We start from the raw sequence: 22,703 nt of genomic DNA, 5'->3' as shown, positions 1-22,703 counted from the left end.
AATAATAAAGTCCAGCATCAGGTATATCCCAAGAATGAATGGTTGGGAAGAGGGCAGGAGCCTGAGGTTGGGTCCTCCGGAGCGTCAGCTGCTCCAAAATTACTTTTTCCCTCCACAGCAAGGGATGGCTCTCAGTCGCCTTTCCCTCACATCCTTCCCAAATGCAAGTTGGCCAGAGATCTTAAAGAGGCTTACGACAGGTAATAATATCCTTGCCACCCCACTCCCCCATCAGCAGTTCTTGGAAGGTTGCTGTCTCCGGAGGTTGCACCAGCCGCTTCCTTACAGAGCCATAGGCCTTGTCATGGTGCCCTTGTCATGGTGTAGGAGAGGACAGCCTCATCCCAAAATAGGGGAGCCCGGGGGGGAGACTCACTGCAAGACAGGAAGAGTCCGATTCTGTAGCTCCTCCCCCCCCCAAAACACACAAGGCAATTGGAACGAAACCTTCAGGATATTGGATGCTTAGCCGACTTCCCCTTATCTTTTATTCTCCGTTGGGGCAAGGCTTATGTGAAACATTACCTCTCGGTTTAGAATTGGGAGATTAAAGAAGATAGAGATCAATTCATCTCATAATATCAAGAATTATCTAAATTTAACTGGCTGCTTTCCTTTTGAAAACTATCACTATCAGGTCTAGAACCTGAAGTCCCTTCTTGCTTCTCTGCTTGTCAATGCACTGCTTCCTTGAGAGGGAAACCTGCACAAAGCAGGCCAGGCTCTCTCTTCCCTTTGATACCTTGTAAATTCTTTGGAGGCTCCATACTCTCATGCCCCCCTCCCTCCATGAAAATAGGCATTGTGAGCCTTAGTTCCCCTCCCTGGGCTGGTTTCAGGCTAGTTCTGCTCCTCCTGCCTATTGCTTTCCTTCTCTTCTGATGCCCAACAGCAGAGCACACCTTCCTGGGGAGGTCAGTCAGATGGCACTCTGAGACAGCTGGTCAGCTCCACCTGGTGGGCAGCAGCTTTCCTCTAGGTTGAACAAGGAACTGTTTACTAGCTCGTTGGTGGCCAGCAGGTGGCAGTAAAAGGAAATACTGTATTATTGAGTCAAATGTCAAGAATTGCTGAAGGTAAAGGGTGGAGGGGACCTTGGAGAACATTTTGCAAAAAGGCTGATCCCTGAACCTCCTGATACTTCTCTCTTTCCCTTCAGTCTGTGCACAACAGGGTTGGTCCAACTACAGATCAATAACTGGCTGGAAGTGAGTTTCTGCCTGCCTCATAAAATCCATGATGTGGCATCCAGTTTCATCCCTCCAGAAGCCATTGAAAGAAGTTTGAAGGCTATTCGGTGAGACAGGGTTTTATTGCTAATACATTTATTATTTTATTTTGCTCTGAGTGCAATTTGGTTTAGAATCTTTTCTTGCCTCAGTCAGGCCTCTTGGGCTGTAGATGAGGTTAAGCCTGCTTGGGAGCTGAAAATGTGTGTCTGAAATTTGGCAACTGTGGGCAAGAATGTTCGGAATTTTGAAAGATGAATAGTTAGACTTGAGATAGGACTTGAGAATTCATGGCCTACTCATCTGTCTCATTTCCATACTTTATTTGCCCCATTTTTCTTCATGATCTCATGGTTTGCAAGCCCAAAGATAAATCTTTAGGAAACATTTTGTTCTTCGATCACCAGCTACTTAATTGTGCAGGCATCATCCCCATACACTTATGGCGGTGCTCAAAATGTTTTCACTTCATGCATCTCACATGCTCAGTCTGAACCACACAGTCTTTTTACCTCGTCTACCAACATTTAGCTTCTCAGCTACTCATTCACCAAACTCACACCCAGGACTTCTGCCAAACAGGGTTTAATTGTATGATGTTCAACTTGTGTGGTGTAAGGGAGGCTCTCATTCTAGTTCACCTGGAGAACTGAGTTTGTTATTTATTTATTCATTTATTTGTATATCTATTTATAAAATTTATAGGCCTCCCATCTTCCCCCTGAAGGTGTTGTAATTTTTTTTCATAAATCCTATGAAAATTACTTTTCTCATATTACGCATTCAGCTGCTCTGGTTTTTAAGGAATCAGTCACCAATTCTGTTACACCGAGGTTTTTACACCTGTCTTAAGTCTTGTGAAATAGAGAAATTGTACAAGTTAATCCAAGAGCTTTTCCCCAGCCATTATAGGTTATCCTAACTCCCCCGGCCCTGTTTTGCTGTCCCTCTGCAGGCCTTACCATGCCTTATTGCTGCTTAAAGATGAGAAGCCCCTCCTCAGTGAACTGCCCCTCGACTGCTCCCCTGCCCTGGTGCGAGTGATCAAGACAGCCTCTGCTGTGAAGAACCTTCAGCAGCTGGCTCAGGATGCCGACCTGGCCTTGCTCCAGGTGAGCTCATGGGGGGCTCCAAATGTAGCTTTTTGATACATCTGCTACATCATAGACCACAGGTGGACCTCCTCTTCCAAAACACAGGAGCCGAGTTGACCCCTAAGCAGACAGTGAGAACTCCCAAGGAAAGGTTGTGGGGGAGGGAAGATCTTTTCCAGTGCAACAACTGAGGCATTAAAGCCCACCTTTGTATTAGGTGCAGCGCATCCTTCTGCCTACTTGTACCTTGCCTCTAAGAGGACCAGAAGAGCCAGCCAGCTGGATCAGGCCCTGTGGGATCCGAATGGGTCACCTCCCCTTATTGCACACACAGGCTAAGCTTGAGGGCAGTGAATCTCTCCTCCCCCTGCTTCCCAGTAGCTGGGATTCGGGGGCCCTCTTTATAAACGAAAGCTATGCCCCTGATCTCAACCCGCAGTAGGGGAATGGGCGCTTTCTCCTCTGGCTGCCAGGCTCTGTGTTTTCTTAATGTGATCTGCCTAAGCAGAAGAGAACTAGCTGTTCTCTTCTGCTTATGCTGAAGTGGCGCAGTGGTTAGAGTGCAGCACTGCAGGCTACTTTAGCTGACTGCTAGCTGCAGTTCAAATCTCACCAGCTCAAGGTTGACTCAGCCTTCCGTCCTTCCAAGGTGAGTAAATGAGGACCCAGATTGTTGGGGGCAATATGAGGCTTTTACAAACTGCTTAGAGATGTCTGTAAAAGCACTATGAAGGGGTATATAAGTCTAAGTGCTATTGCTATTCTCCTTGGGGAGGGAGCTCGGTGCCACGTTGGTTTAGCCCAGCCTGGCCTACCTGGAGGTGCTGCTGAATTGCCCCAATGGGTGCTTTCTCTTTTGTGGCAGGTGTTTCAGCTGGCTGCACATCTGGTCTACTGGGGCAAGGCCCTCATGGTCTATCCCCTGTGTGAGAACAACGTCTACATGCTGTCTCCCAACGCCAGTGTCTGCCTGTGAGTTGCTCAGCTTGTTCTTTCTGCTGCAGGGATGGCTTTGTGTGTCAGCTTCTGTCTCTTAGGCTTCACAGGTGCTGATGAGGTTGACTCAGGGCACCGAGAGGCCAGATAGGAACAGCGGAGAAGGACAGCCTGCTCACTCCCTTCCTTTCCCTTCCCTTCTGCAGTTATTCCCCTCTGGCAGAGGAGTTCTCCTCTCAGTTTCCAGGCCATGACCTGCCTGCAGTTCTGTCCAAGTTCTCCTGGCCAGTTTCTCTGTCTGAGCTGAAGGACCCTCTTGCTCCAGCGATTCAGGAGGCAAGTTCCAGCTCATCCTCCCTCCCGAACTTCTCAACCCTCAGGGTGGTTGAGATGCTTTAACGCCCAAGATCTTAGGCCGCTCTGATGGGCTCTGCTTTTCTTCCAGACACATCTCATTCGGATGGTGGCCTGGATGCTCCAGCATCGGCTTCTCATTCAGCTGCACAGCTATGCCTGCCTAATGGTTCCCCCAAAGGAGGAGGAGGAGGAAGAGGAGGAGGAGGAGGAGGGTTTTCGCACCAGAGTAGAAGAGCTGCCCTTTCCTGCCCGAGTTGGGGGCCGAAGCCTCAGCACTCCTAGCGCACTCAGTTTTGGTTCTCCCAGTAAGTGGCAGCCCTCTTTTCCCCAGAGCTCAGCCCAGCCAGGGGAACAGTGGTTGACTTCTGGGTTTCAAGTCCTATACAGAGAGGAAGAGGAAGATAGATTAGATAGATGGATGAAAGAGAGAGACCAAGGTGGTAAACATAGGTGATACTCCTTCCTCCTATTTTCCCCACTACCCGGTGGAAGTTGAGCTGAGAGAGAGGGAGTGGCCCAAAGACACTCAGCCCTATTTCATGCCTAATGGAGTTGTTTCACAAATAGCCAAGTTGGGTTCATATCTGTTCTTTCCTGCTTATTTCTAAAGGGCAGTATGATAGAATTGTGTGTGTGTGTGTGTGTGTGTGAGAGAGAGAGAGAGAGACAGACAGACAGACAGGAATAGTTTTTTCCAGCTCTGAAGAGCCATGGTGGCGCAGTGATTAGAATGCAGGTTGACTTTCCTCACTGCCAGGAGTTTGATCCTGACTGGTTGAAGGTTGACTCAGCCTTCCATCCTTCCTGGTAAAATCAGGACTCAGATTGTTGGAGGCAGTAGGCTGACTCTGTAAACCGCTTAGATTGGGCTGTAAAGCTCTATGAAGGGGTATATAAATCTAAGTGCTATTGCTAGTGTAGGACTTTACCAACAGTCTTTTGAAAGCTGTCTTGCCCTTCAGTCCCGCTGTTGTATCTGTCTTCCCAGCAGGAAAGGAAAAGGTGGCAACCGTCATCATGGGGGCCTCACCTCCTCTTCCCCCACGGGGCCTTCCTTTATGCAAAGGATCCGCTTTTCAGGGCAAGGGGGGGGGCTTACACGCTTGTTTATTTACAGCTAGCAGTGATGACATGACCCTGACAAGTCCCAGCATGGACAACTCCAGTGCAGAGCTGTTGCCTGGGGGGGAGTCTCCCGTGAACAAACGCATGACCGAGAACCTCCTGACCAGCCTCTCAGAGCATGAGCGGGAAGCCATTCTCAGTGTCCCTGCAGCTCACAATCCAGATGATCTGCGCATGTTTGCCAGGTAGCTGCGGAGCAAAAGGCCTGCTCTTTTGGGCTGCTATCCAAAGTGGGGCCATCAGCCTAGACTTTGTACAGTCTTCATGAAGCCCTGGGGGAAAGCTTGATGTTTGGAGCCAAGCTCGCCCCTCCTGGGTGGGCACTTGGGGAGCAGGCATCTCAGGCTTTGGGCTCATAAGTGGCTAGCCATTTGCTGTGGCTGCAGGGCAGAAACACACCTCTTTCCCCCCTCCCATTTTGCAGACTGCTGCACTATTTCCGTGGACGGCATCACTTGGAGGAGATCATGTACAACGAAAACATGCGCCGCTCCCATCTGCTCATGCTCTTTGACAAGTTCCGCAGCGTGCTGGTGGTGACGAACCACGAGGATCCCGTCATCTCTGTCTTTCAATCCCTCCATAAGTGAGGAGAGGAGGCTTGCTTGGGGCCAGGATGGAGCCCGGTCGGTCGAAGCCAGATCCTGCTCCCGGATCCTAGAAAGCACCTCCTGCTGGACATTACAGGAGTGCCCTTCCAGGTGTCGCAGTCTGGCAGTTTTGCACTCTTGTCACCTTGGGGACTGCAGCCTTCTTTGGAGGGAAGGAGGGCTTGCAGAGATGGGACTCAGCAGAGTGTGGGTTCCTGCCCCAAATTGTGGAGGTGGAAAAGAAGCTGTTCAATTTTTAAACAGGAAGAGTATGGAGACCCAGAGATGAGCCCAATGACTTCTCTCCTGCCACAGGCTGAATTCTCACATTAAGCAGTGGGTTCATAGCCCACTTACCCTGCCCCCTACGAATACTCTGAAACATTGATGGGTGTGCCTGCTATCATTCTGGCACTGCCGTCTCAATTGTCCTGGGGTTGTCCTGGGGCGAGGAGGGGGTTATTCTAGCAAAGTGGGCATGGGGCCGTGCATTTCCTTTCTTGCTGATTACATTGTGCATTTGGCTCCTTTGGAAGAGAGCAAAACATGTTTATTTACATAAATAAATCTGAAATGGCACTTCTAGTCCTTCGTTGGCATCAGTATCCGTGCCTGCCTCATATTGCAAGTTAAACACATTTCTCTGTGATGGCGTCACATGGCAGTTTCCCCTCAGCATTTTTGTCAATGACGCTCACACACTTGTTGCCCTGGAGGTAGAAGCGCAAAGGCTTCTGGGCCCACTCCCCACTGATGCCAATTCGGGGGGCACAGATGGGGACTTGGTCTCTGGAAGCTTCCAGGCCAGGCTCCAGCCACATGGAAGAGTTGCAGCTCATGTCCTGCTGGTCAAAGCTCCGATCGATGGCCAGGGCCTGGCAGAGTTTGGAGGGCCCATTGCACAGATGCCAGTCCTTGAGAGGGCGTGCAGGAGCTTTCCGCTGCCGGACCAGGCGCAGCTCTCGCATGGCCTCCAGCCCCTGCAGGGGCTCCAGGGAACGCAGGAGGACTGCAGCCCCTTCCCCTATGCAGAAGGTGGGCAAAACAGCGCTAATGCAGTCTGAACGGGGCAGGGGTGAGGGGCTGATTCACAGAGCAGAAAATTTCCTCCCCCCTGGAATGAGAAGCCGTCAGGGGAGCTGGCCATCCCCATGACCGAAAGGGGGGGGGCTGGAGTCAGAGGGAAGGGCTTGGGGTTCTGGCCGAAACATGCTTCTGCCTGCTTACCTTGGCTGGAGACGTTCATGCAGTAGTAGATCCCGTAGATCTGGTACACGTACAGCGTGCCGGGTCGCATGAACATGGCTGCGTTCCTTAGGGTCCGTCGACCGCCCCTGGAGTGCGAAGCGGTGTCCTCCCCTCCCAAATAGGCTTCTGTTTCAACGATCCGTCCCCGCAGCTCGCGTCCGTCGGGCAGTTTCCGAACCAGAATCTGAAAGGAGGCCGGTCGAGACTGCCGGACGTCAGCGTGCTTCCCGGTCCCCGTGTGTCGCCCTGACTGCCAGGGCCCGCACGACGCCCTTTGGCCCGGCGGGAGAGCGACTGGGGCGGCTCGCTTCCTGGAGAGGAGCGGCCCGTGCTGACCGGGCCGGCTAGGGGCGCCCTTGCAACTGCCTGTCGTCCCTCCACCCCCGGCCGACGAGCTCACCTGTCCGAGCAGGGCTTTGGCCAGGGGGATGCAGGGCTGGTCGAAGTAGGCGGCGCCCAGGCGGGCTGGCGAGCCGCTGCCGGGTTTCCGCGCCGCCTCGGTATGAAGCGGCCTCGGCGCGTCGAGCATGGCTGCTGGCTGAGCGGCGTCTGGCCTATAGAAGCGGGAAGCCGAGCTCAGCGGCGAGGCGGAGCGCCGGAAAGGCCCCGGGAGTTCCTCCGCGCCCCCATGCGGAGGCTTTGCGTTCTTCCTAGGGAAACTGAGACTCGAGCCGGGCCCTGGCTGAGCGTTGTGTGAGGCAGCCGGCTGAAGCCGGGGAACGCCGGACGGGCTCATCCGGGCGTGCAGGAGCCAGGGACGCCCCGTCCAGCCACTTCCTTGGATGAGTCCGGAGACTTTTTAGAAGGAGCGGACGGAAGTCCGAGGAGGGAGGGGAGGGTGGGGTGCCGCCTAAAACTCTCCTCGCCAGGCTTTCTGTACAAGGAAGAAGCCGCGCAGCGTTCGTGGCGTTTCTTGGCCTCCTGGTTACGAAGGCCCTTCACCCGACAAGAGCCTTCCGTAAAGGGCTGAGAGCCGCCCACTTCCATCAGAAACAGCCATCCTGGCAGTTGGCTAAAAAGCCGCAGAGTCACCCCGTCTTCTGAACCAACACTTCCACAACCCACCTCAGCCTCATCTGCCCCGTGAATCCAGCGGCAGCTGCCGGGCCCTAGTTAAGTGTGCTCTGTAGCTCAGAAAATGGACACCGCAGTGAGGAAGGTTCAGGCTGGACAGATGTCTTTGGCAAGCAGATGGATGAGGATGCTCTCTGGGCACAAGTGTGACGTTTGTCCGGAGTGTGGAATTGTCCTACTTCCCACCCAGAACCACAGCTTTGTCTGCCAACTTCAAATAACCCCCAGCCAAGGTAAAATCCACCCAGCAGCTGCCAGCACAAGCCCACCCCACTTAATCAAGTGGTGAGCAAGTACCCCCTCCCTTTCCATGGCAGTGCAGCGGTCACTCTGGGTTTGAACCTAGGACAGCCTTGCTAGGAGCGGGCATGCCATCCATGGCTATCTCCCCAGCCAGCTGCACCAGGTAGTTCTTCTGACCCCCTTCTCCTCCCCCCCCCCCACAACTGTTCATTTACAAAGGTCAGTTGTGAAAATTGGATGGCTGGAAGGCACAGCCAGGTACAAAACCTGTTTTTTTTTTCTCCTTCCAGGATGCTGTAAAGAAAGAAGGGAACCCAACCACTCAATGTATCAGAAATAGCTGACACAAACTTGGAAACGTAGCAGTCCTAGAGCCAGCCTGCCTGCCGGCCTGCTTTCAAAGCCCTGAAAAGTAGCAGCTGTTGCCTAGGCTGACAGTTAAGTTGGAAGACATGGAAGGGGGCTAAATATAACTCCCATTAGATCCTAGCCATATTTGAACATCTGGGGGTGGGGAACTCTTCCTACCCTCTTCCTAAGTTACTCCATGTTCCAAGAACTGCCCTCCATCCCTGCACTTTATCATCCTTGGACAAAGAACCTCAGCTTGATGCCTTTGATTTTCTTCATCCAGAAGGCGGCACAGTGGTTGTGATTTATGCATCAGATGAATTGTATCACAGCATTCAACATAACACTTGCAGGAATGTTTCCCTTTGCAGACCCAAGAACTGCGCCCGCTCAGTATTAAGGATGTTTGCTCTTAGCCAGCAACAGCTGCAGAGGAAGCTGTAGCCCAAAAGCCTGACGGACTGGGCTTGCTGCACAGAGGGGCCCATCCCCTGTTGCAGTGTGGGTCAGACCTGCTCCATGAGGTTCAACCTCTGCCATTGGTGCAAGAAACTGCTTGGTGTTATCGATGTCTAAAAATGACCCTCTGGCTTCTGCCAGGGAATCTGCCAGATTCAATGTCTCCTGCTGCAGGAAATAGTACAGGATGCCACCTCATGGCTAGCCTTGCTGGCTACCAAGGAATTCCCAGCAGGCACTGGTCCCATCAGCCCTGCTATTCTCAAAGGGGGGGGGAGGAAGGAGACTGATGTTTTACCTGGGATAGTTTGGTTAATCACCCATTGTTTCCTTTGTCTCTGGAAGCATTCTGGAACTGTTGGGAGATATTCAGGCATTTACAATTTACAGCCAGGCTAGAGTTGGAGTTGCAAAATGAATTTATCAAATATCAACCAATAATCGGAAGTGGTGGCAAACCATGCAAAAGACAGGATGGACTGTCAGAAACCTTTAAAATGAAAACACCAGACGTGGCCTGACTGCAATTGCTACCTGTTAGCTGGTGCAAGCGGGAGACTGAGGCAGATGAAAGGGACCAGCAGAGGATCAAAGGGAAAAAGCACACATTTTATATCAAGGCAGTGGTGGTGCTCAAAGGCTGCGCCTGCAGATCAAATTTGTGTGGCTCAGATTACTGTACCTACTTGTCTTGCAGAAGGAAACCTGGACAGTTCTTTTCACCTGCGGGAAATCTCATGCAGAAGTTACAGGACTCTCGTTTGCATCCCATCACACTCGGGAAGAGCCAAGCTGTGGTGCCAGGGGAGAGGCTGCACTCGAGTTTATAGCTCCTTGGAGGTTGAAGGTTCAGGCCTGCCTTCCAAGGAGCAGTGACCAAAGAGGCCAGATGCTGTTGGGAGTCCAGTGAAAGGTGAGGCATCTTGGGTGGCGTGGCTAATCCAGCCAGAGGAAAGCAGGGGTTTCACTTGGTTTTTCAATTCCAGACTTTGCAGGATGCCAAACTGCAGGAAACTCGAGTGCCCTAAATTGGCCATTTCTCAATAAATTATTCAGGCTTTCCTGAGAAAAGTATTGGGCAGTGTAGGGAATGGTGTTGATATCAACTACATTAAGCCAAATTTCCTTTTCTTACCTGGTGGCTCATAGTTTCTTTGGCCCTCTTAGAACATTGCATCTTGCGGCTTTCCCCAAAGGGAAGGGTGGGGAGGCCTGCAGGTGTGAGTCCTTTCACCCCAGTTCCCTCCCTTTCGCTTTGGACCCCACTGCCGCTTTACAAAAAAAGCCCTGGCTTTCTGCTCCTCTTGACAAGCCGTTGGAAGCAGGGTGCTACGGGATCCTTGGGTGCTCAGCTAGCCCTGGGCTGGAGACCTGGCAGCCTTCTTCCTCTCCAAGGCCATGAAGTGTCCCCAAAGCCAAGCGCTCAGCATTTGGGATGGGAGGAGCAGGGGTAGAAAGGCTGAAGCTGCACCCCTTGGGGACAAATTGACACACACACACACAAATACCCTTAAGGGACAGCATGCCTACAATGGGGACATTGTTGGGCGGCTAGGCCTTCTCTGCAGTGCCAGCGCTGGTTACAAAGGGGGATTCACGGCTTTCTGTCAGCATCCCCCAGCAAAGGACCCCAGGGGCTGCTGCCTGAATGTGAAGAGGGCCGGGGGAGGGGGCTTTCCCCGCTTCCTTCTCCGGCCCAAATGATCAGCAGGCGCGGCTCCTATACCCCCCCCCGACAGCAGCTGTCTAGCCGCCCGGGCGAGAAGGGCCCCGGAAAGCAGGTCGCGGCCTCCGGCTTTGGCCCAGGCCGGAAGGGTAGCAGACAGCGATCCAGGGCCGCGTCCGAGGCACGGAAGGTGAGGGAAAAGCTCGCCACCCGGTAGCTCCGGCCTTTCCCGCCGCCCGCCTGGCCAAACTCCAGCGCGGCACTTTTCTTCCCGCGATGGCGCCGGTCGGAGGCGAGGCTGGCGGGCGGAGGGAGCCGCTTCTCCGCCCGGCGCATTCCTGAGGCCTGAGTCACGCCCGTCCCGTCCCGACCCGCCTTCCGCGCCGGGCCGCCCTTCGGTCTGCAGGCCGGCTGCGCCGAGGCCGGCCCACCTCGCTGAATGGCCGCCCGCCCAGCGCTCCCTGGACGGCCCCGGCTGGAGCGGCGGGCAGCAACGGCGGCACGGTGAGTTCGGGCGGGGCGGGAGGGCAGCGCCGGCCCCCGCGGCCGCCTTGCCCTTTTTGCGGCGGGCCTCCCGCTCCGGACGGGCTCCAAGGACGCGGCGGTTGACGGCGTGCGCTCCGCCGGTGGGAGGAAGCCTGGCCGCCCATGTCAGGGAGCCCATACGCCGGCGCGGTGGCGGCCGGGACGCGTCTACCGGGGAATCTCCGGCCCGTTTCTCCCGGAGCCGGCACTTAAGGGCCCGGCCCTGCCGGCGGACAGAAGCCACGAGCGCACCGCCCTCCTGCTGGCTGGTTCCACGGGCCGATTGGGAGCCGTTCCGGCTAGGCTGGAAAGTGCAGCGATGCCCCAGCTGCGGCCTCCTCCCGCCCCGATGCTGAACCCTCATTTATCGGTCTTGGGGTGGGGCTTTCCCAGCACCTGCACAGCCAGCGCTTTCCTCGGCGGCGGCCGTGGGCGCCCAGCGCTTCCATCCGTCCCTGCCTCAGCCCTGGGCTTCCCATGAGTTTCCTACTCATGGAACCGGCTGGCGTCAAGGTGGCAGAGGGGATCTGCCTGATTGGGCTTGAAACCAAAGTGGGGCTTCTCCCGCAAGGCAAACGTAGGAAAACAGCACAGAGCTGCCGGTACTGGTCATGGGAACCCCACAACCTGGCAGAGACGGAAGAACATTCTGCTCCAGGGAACAGCCAACAGAATTGAATTCTTTCAGAAAAATCCATAGGAAAGCAATCACGCCCAGCTGGGCTGGACCACATGAAGAATTGCGCCTTTTCCTCTTAGTTCAGCTGCCCACAGCAGCACAGCCCCCCCTCCCGTCTCTTGGATTTCCTATTGTGGCATCCGGTTGGGGCTGGGACCACGAAAGGGAAGCTTTGCTCTGATGTGGCTGAGCTGATCCTTTTCCTTGAAAGCTTTCTTCCCTTCCTTTTCTAAGCATAAGCTGCAGTTCCCAAGGCTGAGCCTAAAAGGGAGAGTGGCACTGCTATGACAGGCAAGCTGGGGGTGGGGAGAGTTCCCACTGGAGCAAAGAAGTTGGGGCAGACTCTGCCTGCTGGTGCCTTGTCCTCCAGAGACTGACTGGGCATCGTGGCAGCCTAGGGGCGGGTGGGCAATGCCTGGCTTGGCAATGGCAGTGGTGGAAGGATGCTGAGGCTGCGCCTGGCCACAGGCCATAGGAGAAAGAAGCAGAGGGAGGCATAATTTCCCAATCTTAGGAAGATTTCTTACTTTAGTTGGCCTCCCACCATGTAAGTTTTGAGCAGGTAGGAAGGCAGCCATGAGGCTAGAAACCAAGTCCCCTGAAGAGAGTAGGAGGAGAAGGGAATCTGCAGAAAGAGAAAGGAGGGGTGAGCACAGTGCTTTCCTGGACGTTGCAGAGGCGAAGGTCAGGCCTGCTAGAGCCCCAAGGAATGGAGGGGAGTGAAAAGGCGGCAGATTTTGCTTGAACATGAGGACAAGACGGGGTGTCCGGGTGGGGAGGACTCAGCTTGCTTTGGATTCCTGCCTTGAGTGGGGATGGGTGATGGGTGGGTGAAGGACTGGGTCTACAGGGCCTTCTGGCGCCATGGAGGAGGATTCAGCCAAAAGGCCTCTAGTGAGATGGCTGGGTCAACAACTGGAATTCTGCCCTTTTTCCTGTTTTTGTCCCCCAGCAGAGAGGAGTAGAGATTTTCCCCGTGCAGTACTTTAGAAGTGTGCATTTCTAAATAAAGGGAAAACTGCAGGTCCAGATTGTGTGTGTGAATGGGCCTTGCCTGGGGGAGGGGCCTGCATGGATGACAAGGTCTCCACCCTTCTGTTTTTGTAGAAGGGAAGCTAGCTGGCTGCAAGGAGAAAAGGAGGGCAGCGTTTTTTGGCACCTTTCCCACAGAGCTGTAACAAATGTGCTGCTATGGCTCGGATGCAACCAGGCTCCTCTGAGAAAATCTGAAAGCCAGGAAGCTGTGGGAAGAATCTGAAGCCTCAACTGGATTTTCTGGTTCTGGCCAAAGTGGGAACTTCCCAGTTCTGAGGACTGTCTCATCCTGGGGTGGCTGCTCCTGCCCTGGAAGGAAGAGGGCGGCACCTCCCAGCCCAGAGCCCCACTGTGAACCCCCAGCCCATCAGAGTGTCATGAGAGAGGGACTCGAGTGCAAATTCAGACCCATCTGATGGCTGTCTTTGCTTCCTACTGGGTTGGGTTCCCTCCTTGCTTGGTGCATATTTGCAGAGACCAGTCTTAGGCCAATGGTTCCCACCCACTCCCAGCAGAGAAGGACAGTCAGGAAGAAGAAGCCTTCTCAACTTTTCCATCATCTGGGGTGATGGATCATCATATAAGGCAGGAAGGCAGGCTAGGTAGCTCTAAGAGGGGAAGGAGACCACCTCCCATCAGTGGGTGTGTGGAACATGGGAGAGGTAACCTAAGATCATCTGAAGCAAACCAAAACGGAGCCTGGTTTTGTGGATTTCAGTCATGGCTTTTTTCTGCTGGAGCTGGAAAGGAGGGGGCTGAGGGAGGCTCCAGCCAGGAGTGGCTCAGGGTCTGAGACAGGGAGGCCCTCCCGGCAGATGTAGACTTATTGGAGTAGTGGGTGGCAAAGGGAGGCAGGGGGGGGAGGTAGGCAAAGCAGGGAAGAGAGGTCTGCCTAATGTTTGGAGGCACTGGGGTGAGAACACCCAGCCATCCCTGAGCCAGGGGTCTGGACATGGAGGGACTGTGGAGTTACCAGTGGAAGGTAGCTGGCTGGTTATGTGCACCAGAAAACTCTCCTGGCCCAACCCTGCCCTGCTTGCTGGAAGGGCCCCATTAGGACAGGATCCCTCTGGGAAGGGAGTCATCCTCCTTTCATTCCCTAGAACAGATGGTCTGCTTTAATTGCTTCCTCATTTTCATGTGACCCAGAAGAGGATGGAAACTGCCAAAGGCAGCTGTGTTGATGTTAGTGTGGCTGTGGGCAGCATGACCCTCTTGCTTAGGGATTCCTCTATCCAGGCAGGCCTCTTCAACCTTGCCCCTTTATAGTGGTATGTCCCAAAATGTCTTTGTGGGAGACGGGAGTGAAGAGATGCTGCCCAGGGAATGGTCTGAGAAGAGGTAGCAGAGCACACAGCTGGAAAGTGGGCAGGGCAAGAGGCTCAGGAGGGACCCTGCCTAGTTTCCCAGGCTGCGAAGGAGATGGCGGGAGAATAGCATTTTCAGGCTTGCAAAACAAAGTGGAATGATCTTAGTAGCTTGTGTTTCCTGCCTAATCTGTCTGATGAAGCTGACCCGTCAGCCCAAAGGACCCCACACAGACCTTGGGAAGCCTTCTGGCCGCGAGGGGTTTGCCAGGGGCTTGGAAGGGCTGTCTGTCAGGGTCAGGTCTGCGCTGGTGTTGGATCATTTTGCTAGATATGCAAAGCTAGTTTAGCTTCAAGCCAAGTATAGCCTCAGCTGCTTAAATGTAGTCTTGTTTCTAGGGGTTAAATGCTTCGGATTTGGACCGGATCGCCCGATCCAATAGTGATGGAGGCGGGTGGTTCAGAGAACCGGTAGCAAAAATCCCTGCCCCCCCCCCCATTCCCAGCTGAGCCACACAATCATCAGAGGCTTTTTTTTAACTTTTAAAAGCATTTTTTCTACAACCTCTTCGGCCGAAAAATGCTTTTAAAAGTAAAAAAAAAAGCCTCTGATGATCGTGCGGCTCAGCTGGGATCGTCAGAGCCTTTTGAAAGCATTTTTTTACAACTTCTTCACCGAAGAGGTGATAGAAAAAATGCTTTTAAAAGTAAAAAAAAGAAAATTGGCCACACCCACCCAGTCACATTACCCCACCACCACCACCAAGCCACGCCCACAGAACTGGTAGTAACACATTTTAGATTTCACCACTGCTTGTTTCCCAGAGCTCAGTGGACCCTGGATCTTAGGAAGCCAAGTGGCTGGAGGGTAACAGGATGGGTCCCAGGCCAGGCCTTCCAGTGAAGGGGGAAGAGAGTCGGTGCTTGTGGCCACAAGCAGGCTTGCCTCGGTGTGTGGTTTGTTTGCCCATAAATTCTGTCCCCTCTAGGCTGGGCTTCTGAAGAGGGAAGATGACCGAGATCCGCCAGGACAGCTCTAGCAGCTTGCAGAGGAAGAAGCCTCCTTGGCTGAAACTGGACATTCCGGCTGCCCCTTTCTTGGCTGCAGCAGAGGAACCAGCCTCGCTTCAGGTACCCAGCCAGCCGGCCGGCCAGTCATCCAGCAGTGGGCTCTGCTCTGCCTTTCCACCATGCCTGACCTGCCAGCTGCTCTTTCTTCCCCAAAGGCTGGGCGGGTCTTTGGTAGGATGGGGGAATTCCTTGGGGGGCCTGCACAGAAATCGGCTGAGGAGTGCCCCATCCTGGAGCCTCCAGACGGGAGGGATGGGGGGGCCTCTCTGGCCTCAGGGGTGGCCCTCTGCATTTGGCTGCCAGTGCTCTGATGCCCGGGCACCGTTCCTTTGCAGCCCTTGAAGCGCCAGGCCTTCCTCCGAAGCATCAGCATGCCTGCCGAGAACAGCCTCTTTCCTGCTGCCTACAGCGAGGCACGGCGGCCTGTCCTGCAGCAACAGACGTCCATCACCCAGACCATCTGGAGGTAAGCCCTAGAGCCCGTGCCTTGGCGCAGTGCTGGACATTTGGACTGGGTCCCTGCCAAGGCACGGTTGGCAACTGGATTGTCACACGTCCTCCCTGCCCTACTGGCTGGCAGCTTTTCTCTGCCAATGCATTTCCTGGCAATAAACGAGCCCTCGAGAGGGAAGGAGGCTCCGCAGCTCTTCAACTGAGAAGTTCAGCTGAAGGGGGACAGGAGCCGGAGGGGCACGACCAAGAAGGGCTGCACAGTCTTCCGGCTCTTGCAAAAAGGACATGGCATCTTTGCTTCTTGGTGCCTCTGTCCAAGCCCAGGAAAGCAAAGGAAGCAGGCATCCAGAGACAGCATGCCTGAGCAGCAAGGGAGCGTGCGATCCAGAGGACAAAAGGCTGGGAAGAGGCACCTCGCCCACCAGGCAGCTCCAATGCCCCCAGCCTTCCAGTAGCCCCTAGGTCTGTGAGTGACCTGAGCTGGGTGTTGATGTGATAGAACCCAGCCAAGTTGGGACATGGGTTCCTGCCCCTCCTTGTGTGCCAGGGATTCTCTCCACCCCACATCTTGCCAAGCTGTCACCACTGGAAGAGCCAGTTGTTCTAGCCCAGCCAAGAGGCACCGGAGCCCCCTTCCTTCCCCCCATTCAGGACTCTCTCCTTTGCAGCAGACAGGTGCACTTTGAGAGGACCCAGACCCTGCCCATTCGGGGGCACCAGGTGGGCAGGAGGTACCTGAGAAAGCGCCAGTCACTGCCCAGAACACTGTTCAGGTACCAGTGACTGCATGCGTTTGAGCTGCATGTGGGTCCTGGCAGCAGAGCTGCTCCAGTTGCCAGCAAGCAGCCTGTGACACACACACACACAAACCACTCTCTGGAAATCGGCTGTTCCCTCCTGCCTCTGAGTCCAGTTGGGCCCCTCCTGTGCTGTGATCCTGGACCTGGCCCACGAGTGGCTGCACCCACCACAGGGCCAAGAATTCTGCCAGCCAATGAAGGGTCTCTTGTGACACTGTCCTGTAGGTGCTACTAACAACTCCTGAAGCTCTTGTAGCTCACTCCCACTGGCAACACCCCCTACTTCCCACCCCTCATCTTGACCACTGGCTCTGGGCCCAGAGTCTTGGGGGATGAGGGATTTAGTAATGTCAGTGGCTGGAAGGGGAGTAATATTGTGGCTTCAGCAAGGTCTCCTCCTGACCCTCCACTTTCTCATCAGGGGCACAGCAGACTGGTTTGGGGTCAGTAAGGAGAGTGATGCTACCCAGAAGTGGCAACGGAAGAGCCTGCGCCACTGCAGCCTGCGCTACGGAAAGCTGAAACCTCAGGCCCTCCGCGAAATGGACCTTCCGAGCCAGGACAACATCTCTCTGGCTAGCACGGAGACCCCACCACCACTCTATCTGCCCCCTTGCCCACCTGGCATGCAGAGAGTAGGTAGCCTGGGGTCACATGACTTTGGTGGGATGGAGCAAGCAGCCTCTGGGCTGACTTTCTTGTCATCACAATTGTGGAGGAGGAAGGAAGAGCACCTTCCCACAAGGGTGGTGACAGGGCTAAAGGAAATGGCAGACACTCTATGGGAAGCAGTTCTGGAATAAGACACCTGCCCCCCCCCTTCTTCACCTGATCGTCCCCCCCAAAGCTCCTCCTGGGACCTGCTGAAGCCCAGTTGGTGGAGGAGCTATTGTGGCTGCTGGCCTCAGGGCTGTTTCCTTCTCTCTGCTGTCAGATAATCGACCCTCTGGCCCGTGGACGGGCCTTCCGAGTGGTGGAGGATTGCGATGGCTGCAATGTGCCCCCCACCCCAAACACACCAGGAGCTGCCTCGTTGTGCTCTTTCACTAGCTCACGCTCCGGCTTCGGTCGTTGGCCTCGGCGGCGGAAAAGGGAGTCAGTGGCTAAGATGAGCTTCCGAGCAGCAGCAGCGCTAGTGAAGGTGAGGGGCTGGGAGGGAGGGAGAGGGAAAGGACATCTTGCCAGGGGCATGTGCCATCTCACTAGCACACCTCGGGGCTCCTGCCCCTATGCACATACCTGTTGTGACCTAGGCTTACTGAGTCATTACAAGACACAATTAGTCCCAAATAAACCTATTTTATTGTAACAGCTGAAAATTATGTTCATTCCCAGCTGAGTCCTAATTAGTTGGAAAACAAGTTCTTAAGAAGAAGTCCTTCGGGATAATCACCAACCATTATCTTCTTTGACACCCTGCCAAAGGCCTTGCTTGGCAAAGCCCCATAAAGTTTAGAAATAAACAAGAGAAACAGAGTTAGCAACGTTGCTTTCCTGCAAAAAGGCCCAAGTGCCTTTGTTTCTCTTTTAAGCCTTATGGGTGGGGCCAATCATCTGGCCTTACTCCCGAGTTGTCCCTTTTGCTTTAGCTGCTCTTGCCTTCTGGCAACTCTGTGCATGCATGCACTAGGAACAGGCTCCTCCTGTTCCTCTGCCTCTCTGCTGTCCACCTCTGGGGGCTCCGGAGTCTGCACATCACTCCCAGATAGCCCTGGTCCCATCCCTGCCTCCGATGCCGAGCCCTCGTCCAGGTCTTCCCCAGACTCCTCACTGTCCGACTACTGCCAGCTCTGCAGGCTGCTGGTGGACCACAACAATACGTAGCCAGTGCTTGCAGCCTTCCTCGCATTCTGTATGCATGGTCTAATCAGTCTGATTAGCAGTTGTGGCTGGTCTCTTCCACCCAGGGCTGGCAACAGTCCTCCTTCTGAGAATAAGCAAGAGGAACACACTGAAATCAATCCAGCTGGCTGAAGTATTTGATTTTTTAATTACTTTTTGGAAGCATTGTGGCTAGGCCAGGCCCCTATTCTTGGTCCTGGTCCAGTGGAGCAGGAGAGCTGAAAAAGGTTTGCCAGGATCCTTAGGCCTTGCAGGGCTTTGAAGTCCAAACCTAGCCCCTTCTGCCGTGCTGGTGGAGAGTGGTCAGCATATCCTGGATGAATTATGGTGGGTTGGCCCACTCGTGGCTGCTTAGGGATGGCATGCTTCCCGCCTCTTGAACATCTCTCTTTGCCAGGGCCGTTCCATGAGAGATGGTACCCTGCGTAGGACACGACAGCGCAGCTTCACTCCGGCCAGCTTCCTGGAGGAAGACTTCACGGAGTTCCCAGATGAGCTGGACACCTCCTTCTTTGCTAGGGTAGGAGTTGAGCCGCAGGGGAGGGGAAGGGAAGGGGTGGAACTGCTGGTGGCCCCAGCAGCTCCTCACAGCTGGGTCTTCCCTCCCTTGCCCAGGAAGGGGTCCTGCCAGAAGAGCCCTCCACATATCCCGATGAAGTTTTTGAGTCCCCCTCTGAAGCAGCCCTAAGGGTCCCCGAGGCAAAGACCCTGCAGGCTCAGTCAGCCCTCACAGGGGGGGCTCTGGACCGGAGTGAGCTAGAGAGAAGCCACCTGCTCTTGTGAGTGTTGCAGGGGATGCACAGAGGCCAACAAACACAAGCCTGAGTCCTCTGGGGGAAGGAAAGCGGGTGGCCCCTTGCAGTTGCCCTGGGGAGAGATTCCTCTGATGATGTATGCCAGACGCTGCAGCCGTTTGGAAAGGTGACCTGCAGTTGGGAAGGGGGGGGGGTCCTAAAAGAAGGCAAGGCGGATGTTCCAGGCTCTCAACCATCCATTCCATCCGTGATTCAGGGTCTGGCATGACCTGGAAACCATGCACTCAGACACCAGATGAAAGGGGGATGAAAGGGGGTGTGCATGCCGCAATTAAGTGCACCGCATGGGGACATGGTCCAAGATTCCAGCTCTTTCTTTCTTGCCTTCCCTGTCTTCCAGCCCCCTGGAGCGTGGCTGGCGGAAACAGAAAGAGGGGGCTTCCGTGCAACCGAAGGTCCGTCTGCGGCAGGAGGTGGTCAGCCTGGGCCTCCAGCGGCGTGGCCAGCGCATCACCATACCTGTCCGCAAACTCTTTTCCAAAGAGAAGCGTCCCTACGGTTTAGGCATAGTGGGCCGGCTGACCAACCGGACGTACCGCAAGCGCATCGATAGCTTTGTGAAGCAGCAAATTGAGGACATGGATGACCACCGGTGGGTGGAGGCTTGGGTGCCTGGGAGGGTGAGCAACTGATTGTGGCCTGATGGCCCCCATCACCCTCTGCTCTGCACAGGCCGTTCTTCACCTACTGGGTCACCTTCGTGCATTCACTCATCACCATCCTGGCTGTGTCCATCTACGGGATTGCTCCTGTGGGGTTTTCGCAGCACGAGACAGTGGATTCGGTGAGTGGCAGCACCTGACGTCTCCCTGGTCCCCTTTCTCCCATAATGGACCTGCCCCTTCTCTACTTCCGAGGAGCCCTTCCTCTTCTGCTACTGGAAGGGCTGGAGGTGGGCATTCTTCCCATCTCCTCTCCTCAATGGGCCTTTTTACTGGTAGGTCTTGAAAAACCGGGGAATATATGAGAACGTGAAATATGTCCAGCAAGAGAATTTCTGGATAGGGCCCAGCTCGGTGAGTGCCGGCCCCCATCTGCTTCATCCCTCTATGGCTCAGCCTTGTCCTGGCCAGAGCCTTGTCTGGGAGTCGGTCTTTCTGTGGGCTTTAGCTGAGACTCTGCTGCCCTTTCAGGAAGCTCTCATCCATCTGGGAGCAAAGTTTGCCCCTTGCATGCGACAGGATCAGCAGGTACACAGCTTCATCAGCGCTGACCGGGAGAAGGAGAAACACTCTGCCTGCTGTGTGCGCAACGACAAATCAGGCTGTGTGCAGACGGCCGAGGAGGAGTGCTCCGTAAGCTCAGCTCATGATCTCTTCCTTCCCACTGGCCTGTCCCCTGTTTTCGTGGGGGAAAGGGCGCCCCTTGGGGACCCTGCTTCTGCCCACTTTTGCCCCTCTGCTTTGCAGTCCACTTTGGCCGTGTGGGTGAAGTGGCCAAGTCATCCCAGCACCCCCTTGCTGGCTGGGGGCAAGAGAAAGTTTGGCTCTGTGTGCCACCAAGATCCCAGGTAGGTTGGGGGTCCACGTGTGGGGGTCCAGCTCTTGGCAAGGGCAGAGGGGCTGGTGTTGCGTCTGACACATAAAGTTGCCCAGGACTTCTCCCTCCATAGGGTGTGTGAGCAGCCGGCATCCATGGACCCTCATGAGTGGCCTGATGACATCACCAAGTGGCCTGTAGGTTTCTGGAGGATTAGGGAGCAGTGATTGACTGTCCAGTTGCCCCATGTCTGCCTGCACATGGAGTGAGGGGGGTGGAGAAGGCTTCGGAGGGCCTTCTCTTGAGGACCAGGAGCAACGCCTGCCCATCTTCTTCCAGATCTGCACCAACAACAGTGCTGGGAACCACACCAACCACCTGCACATGGACTGTGTGATCACTGGGCGGCCCTGCTGTATCGGCACCAAGGGAAGGTAGGGTGGGGGGCCAGCTCATTTTGCTGGGAGATGCCCTGGACCAGCCCTTCTAGGACTGGGGGCTCAGCTGCCCCAGCCTTTAAGCTCATTCTCATCAGTCCGTTTTACTTCCTGGTGCCTTAGCTGGCATCCTCCCCACTTCAGCCTGGCTTAACTTCCAAGCATCTGGTTCTCTTCTCCCAGGTGTGAGATCACTTCACGGGAATACTGCACCTTCATGCATGGTTACTTTCACGAAGAGGCCACACTCTGCTCCCAGGTATCCCCATCCCCCTTCTGGCTGGCTCCAGCAGGCAGGCGGCGTTCTCTGACCTGGCTGTTCCTCTGTCTTGCCAGGTGCACTGCATGGATGATGTCTGTGGCCTCCTCCCCTTCCTCAACCCTGAGGTGCCAGATCAGGTCTACCGCCTGTGGCTGTCGCTCTTCCTTCATGCAGGGTAAGCCTGGCCCAGGGCCACAAACGCCTTTTCCTTGGAACCCGAGTCCATGTCCCACTTGGTCACTGCTGTTTTTTCCTGCCCGATAGGATCCTGCACTGCCTTGTGTCCGTATGCTTCCAGATGACCATCTTGCGTGACTTGGAGAAGCTGGCTGGTTGGCACCGCATTTCCCTGATCTACTTGTTTAGCGGCATCACAGGCAACCTAGCCAGCGCTATCTTCCTCCCTTACCGGGCCGAGGTGTGTCTCACTAGCAGCTCATGAAGGGGGCTCCTTCTTCCCAAGCAAAGCGTGTCTTAGTTTGAGGACCAGGCCACCGGTCAGCTCGCTTGTAGAACATCCAGATTGTTGGGGGCAATATGCTGACTCTGTTAACCACTTAGAAAGGGCTGTAAAAGCACTGTGAAGCAGTATATAAGTCTAAGTGCCATTGCCATCCTCCAGCAGAGGCTGGATAAAAGCAGATAGGGTTGGGGACAGAACCCAGTCTTGATACTCCTGGGCGTTTCCTGCCTCCCTTGTGGGGGGAGGGGAGGGTGTTTTATCTTGGCAAATCTTGCAAATTTTCACCTGAAATTGAGATGCTCCTTCCCCCACCCCTATAGGCACTTCCCCCCGGGTTGCTTATAGGAGTGGCTGGCTGTACAAGCCAGGGCCTTGACCTAGATTTTGAGTAGGACCTACCCTGTCCAACCAGCCTTCCATGCAGGGCAGGTGTCTAATGGTGACCCCCTATCCAGGTTGGCCCAGCAGGCTCCCAGTTTGGCATCTTGGCCTGCCTCTTTGTGGAGCTCTTCCAGAGTTGGCAGATCCTGGCTCGGCCCTGGAGGGCCTTCTTCAAACTACTGGCGATTGTGCTTTTCCTGTTTGCCTTCGGTCTCCTCCCTTGGATAGACAACTTTGCTCACATCTGTGGCTTTATCAGTGGCCTCTTCCTGTCCTTCGCCTTCCTCCCCTACATCAGCTTTGGCAAATTTGACCTGTACCGAAAGCGGTGTCAGATCATCGTTTTCCAGTCGGTCTTCGTGGGACTCCTCTCCGGACTGGTGGTGCTGTTTTACTTTTACCCCATTCGCTGCCAGTGGTGCGAGGTCCTCACCTGCCTTCCCTTCACTGACAAGTTCTGTGAAAAGTATGACCTGGATGCGCAGCTCCACTGAGCAGGGAGGGGTGGAGTCACCGGCTGCCTTGGGCAAAGCTGGCCTGGTGCTACTTGCCAGACTGCCAGCCAACTTAAAATTCCTGCTTTTCCCTGTGCTGCCTTATCTTGGCGACTGGAACTTTTTCAGCACACAGAAAGTTGGTGCCTTGTTCAATTTTACTGAACCTTTTCTGCTGCCATGTTTTTATTATGCTAGTTTCAAAGCGACCCTTTTCATGAGGTTTGTTAATTGTTACCCTGGTGGTGATTAAAAGTGAAGGTAGCGTTTTAGCTACATTTCCACTAA

General features: G+C 54.7%; 4 protein-coding genes across 20 annotated transcripts in view; 2 read left to right on the top strand and 2 right to left on the bottom strand.

The window, feature by feature from the left end:
• Positions 1-5,916, top strand: part of NPRL3 (NPR3 like, GATOR1 complex subunit) — a 15,629-nt gene extending 9,713 nt beyond the window's left edge. For all 9 annotated transcript variants that reach the window (XM_034441371.3, XM_034441373.3, XM_034441372.3 and 6 more), the window contains 8 exons: positions 119-200; positions 1,160-1,297; positions 2,185-2,341; positions 3,189-3,295; positions 3,466-3,595; positions 3,705-3,921; positions 4,734-4,926; positions 5,166-5,916. In XM_034441371.3, the coding sequence (XP_034297262.2) occupies positions 119-200; positions 1,160-1,297; positions 2,185-2,341; positions 3,189-3,295; positions 3,466-3,595; positions 3,705-3,921; positions 4,734-4,926; positions 5,166-5,331 (1,190 nt within the window). In that variant the 3' untranslated portion in view covers positions 5,332-5,916. The remainder of the gene's footprint in view (positions 1-118; positions 201-1,159; positions 1,298-2,184; positions 2,342-3,188; positions 3,296-3,465; positions 3,596-3,704; positions 3,922-4,733; positions 4,927-5,165) is intronic.
• MPG (N-methylpurine DNA glycosylase) lies at positions 5,860-7,315 on the bottom strand. The gene is made up of 3 exons (XM_034441378.3): positions 6,980-7,315; positions 6,559-6,763; positions 5,860-6,355 (listed from the first exon to the last, which is right to left on the bottom strand). Exons 1-3 carry the CDS (start codon positions 7,313-7,315, stop codon positions 5,961-5,963), a joined length of 936 nt encoding a protein of 311 aa, XP_034297269.1. The 3' UTR covers positions 5,860-5,960.
• Positions 7,012-22,703, top strand: RHBDF1 (rhomboid 5 homolog 1). 9 transcript variants are annotated; one of them, XM_087878757.1, is made up of 20 exons: positions 7,271-7,886; positions 8,187-9,619; positions 14,908-15,049; positions 15,325-15,455; positions 16,111-16,215; positions 16,664-16,877; positions 17,177-17,383; positions 18,482-18,604; positions 18,700-18,863; positions 19,240-19,491; positions 19,572-19,683; positions 19,841-19,915; positions 20,033-20,194; positions 20,309-20,409; positions 20,512-20,575; positions 20,718-20,812; positions 20,999-21,074; positions 21,152-21,252; positions 21,342-21,495; positions 21,996-22,703. In XM_087878757.1, exons 3-20 carry the CDS (start codon positions 14,930-14,932, stop codon positions 22,413-22,415), a joined length of 2,676 nt encoding a protein of 891 aa, XP_087734883.1. In that variant the 5' UTR covers positions 7,271-7,886; positions 8,187-9,619; positions 14,908-14,929; the 3' UTR covers positions 22,416-22,703. The 9 variants fall into 9 exon arrangements, 8 of the variants coding, with proteins under 8 accessions (XP_087734886.1, XP_087734883.1, XP_087734887.1 ...); XM_087878760.1 differs by lacking the exon at positions 16,111-16,215 and having other exon boundaries at positions 7,012-7,886; XM_087878758.1 differs by lacking the exons at positions 7,271-7,886; positions 8,187-9,619 and adding an exon at positions 10,443-10,562.
• Positions 9,108-11,394, bottom strand: LOC148112128 (uncharacterized). Its single transcript, XM_087878776.1, has one exon. The coding sequence runs from the start codon at positions 11,259-11,261 to the stop codon at positions 10,314-10,316; it is 948 nt and encodes a 315-aa protein (XP_087734902.1). The 5' UTR covers positions 11,262-11,394; the 3' UTR covers positions 9,108-10,313.

Source organism: Pantherophis guttatus, chromosome 14 (genome assembly GCF_059756535.1).
Source record: "Pantherophis guttatus breed Tessera chromosome 14, ASM5975653v1, whole genome shotgun sequence".
NCBI lineage: Eukaryota > Metazoa > Chordata > Lepidosauria > Squamata > Colubridae > Pantherophis > Pantherophis guttatus.
The sequence above is the reverse complement of the archived record's forward strand: the minus strand, read 5'-3'. Positions and strand labels throughout refer to the sequence as shown.

Bases quoted from the DNA above. Each gene is read 5' to 3' on its own strand.
- MPG (XM_034441378.3), bottom strand. From the start codon at position 7,315: ATGAGCCCGTCCGGCGTTCCCCGGCTTCAGCCGGCTGCCTCACACAAC. The intron at 6,764-6,979 runs GTGAGCTCGTCG...GCCTCCTTTCAG, and splicing joins CCAAAGCCCTGCTCGGACAG to ATTCTGGTTCGGAAACTGCC. The intron at 6,356-6,558 runs GTAAGCAGGCAG...CCTTCTGCATAG, and splicing joins CATGAACGTCTCCAGCCAAG to GGGAAGGGGCTGCAGTCCTC.
- LOC148112128 (XM_087878776.1), bottom strand. From the start codon at position 11,261: ATGAGGGTTCAGCATCGGGGCGGGAGGAGGCCGCAGCTGGGGCATCGC.
- RHBDF1 (XM_034441361.3), top strand. From the start codon at position 14,930: ATGACCGAGATCCGCCAGGACAGCTCTAGCAGCTTGCAGAGGAAGAAG. The intron at 19,916-20,032 runs GTGAGTGCCGGC...CTGCCCTTTCAG, and splicing joins TCTGGATAGGGCCCAGCTCG to GAAGCTCTCATCCATCTGGG. The intron at 21,496-21,995 runs GTGTGTCTCACT...CCCCCTATCCAG, and splicing joins TCCTCCCTTACCGGGCCGAG to GTTGGCCCAGCAGGCTCCCA.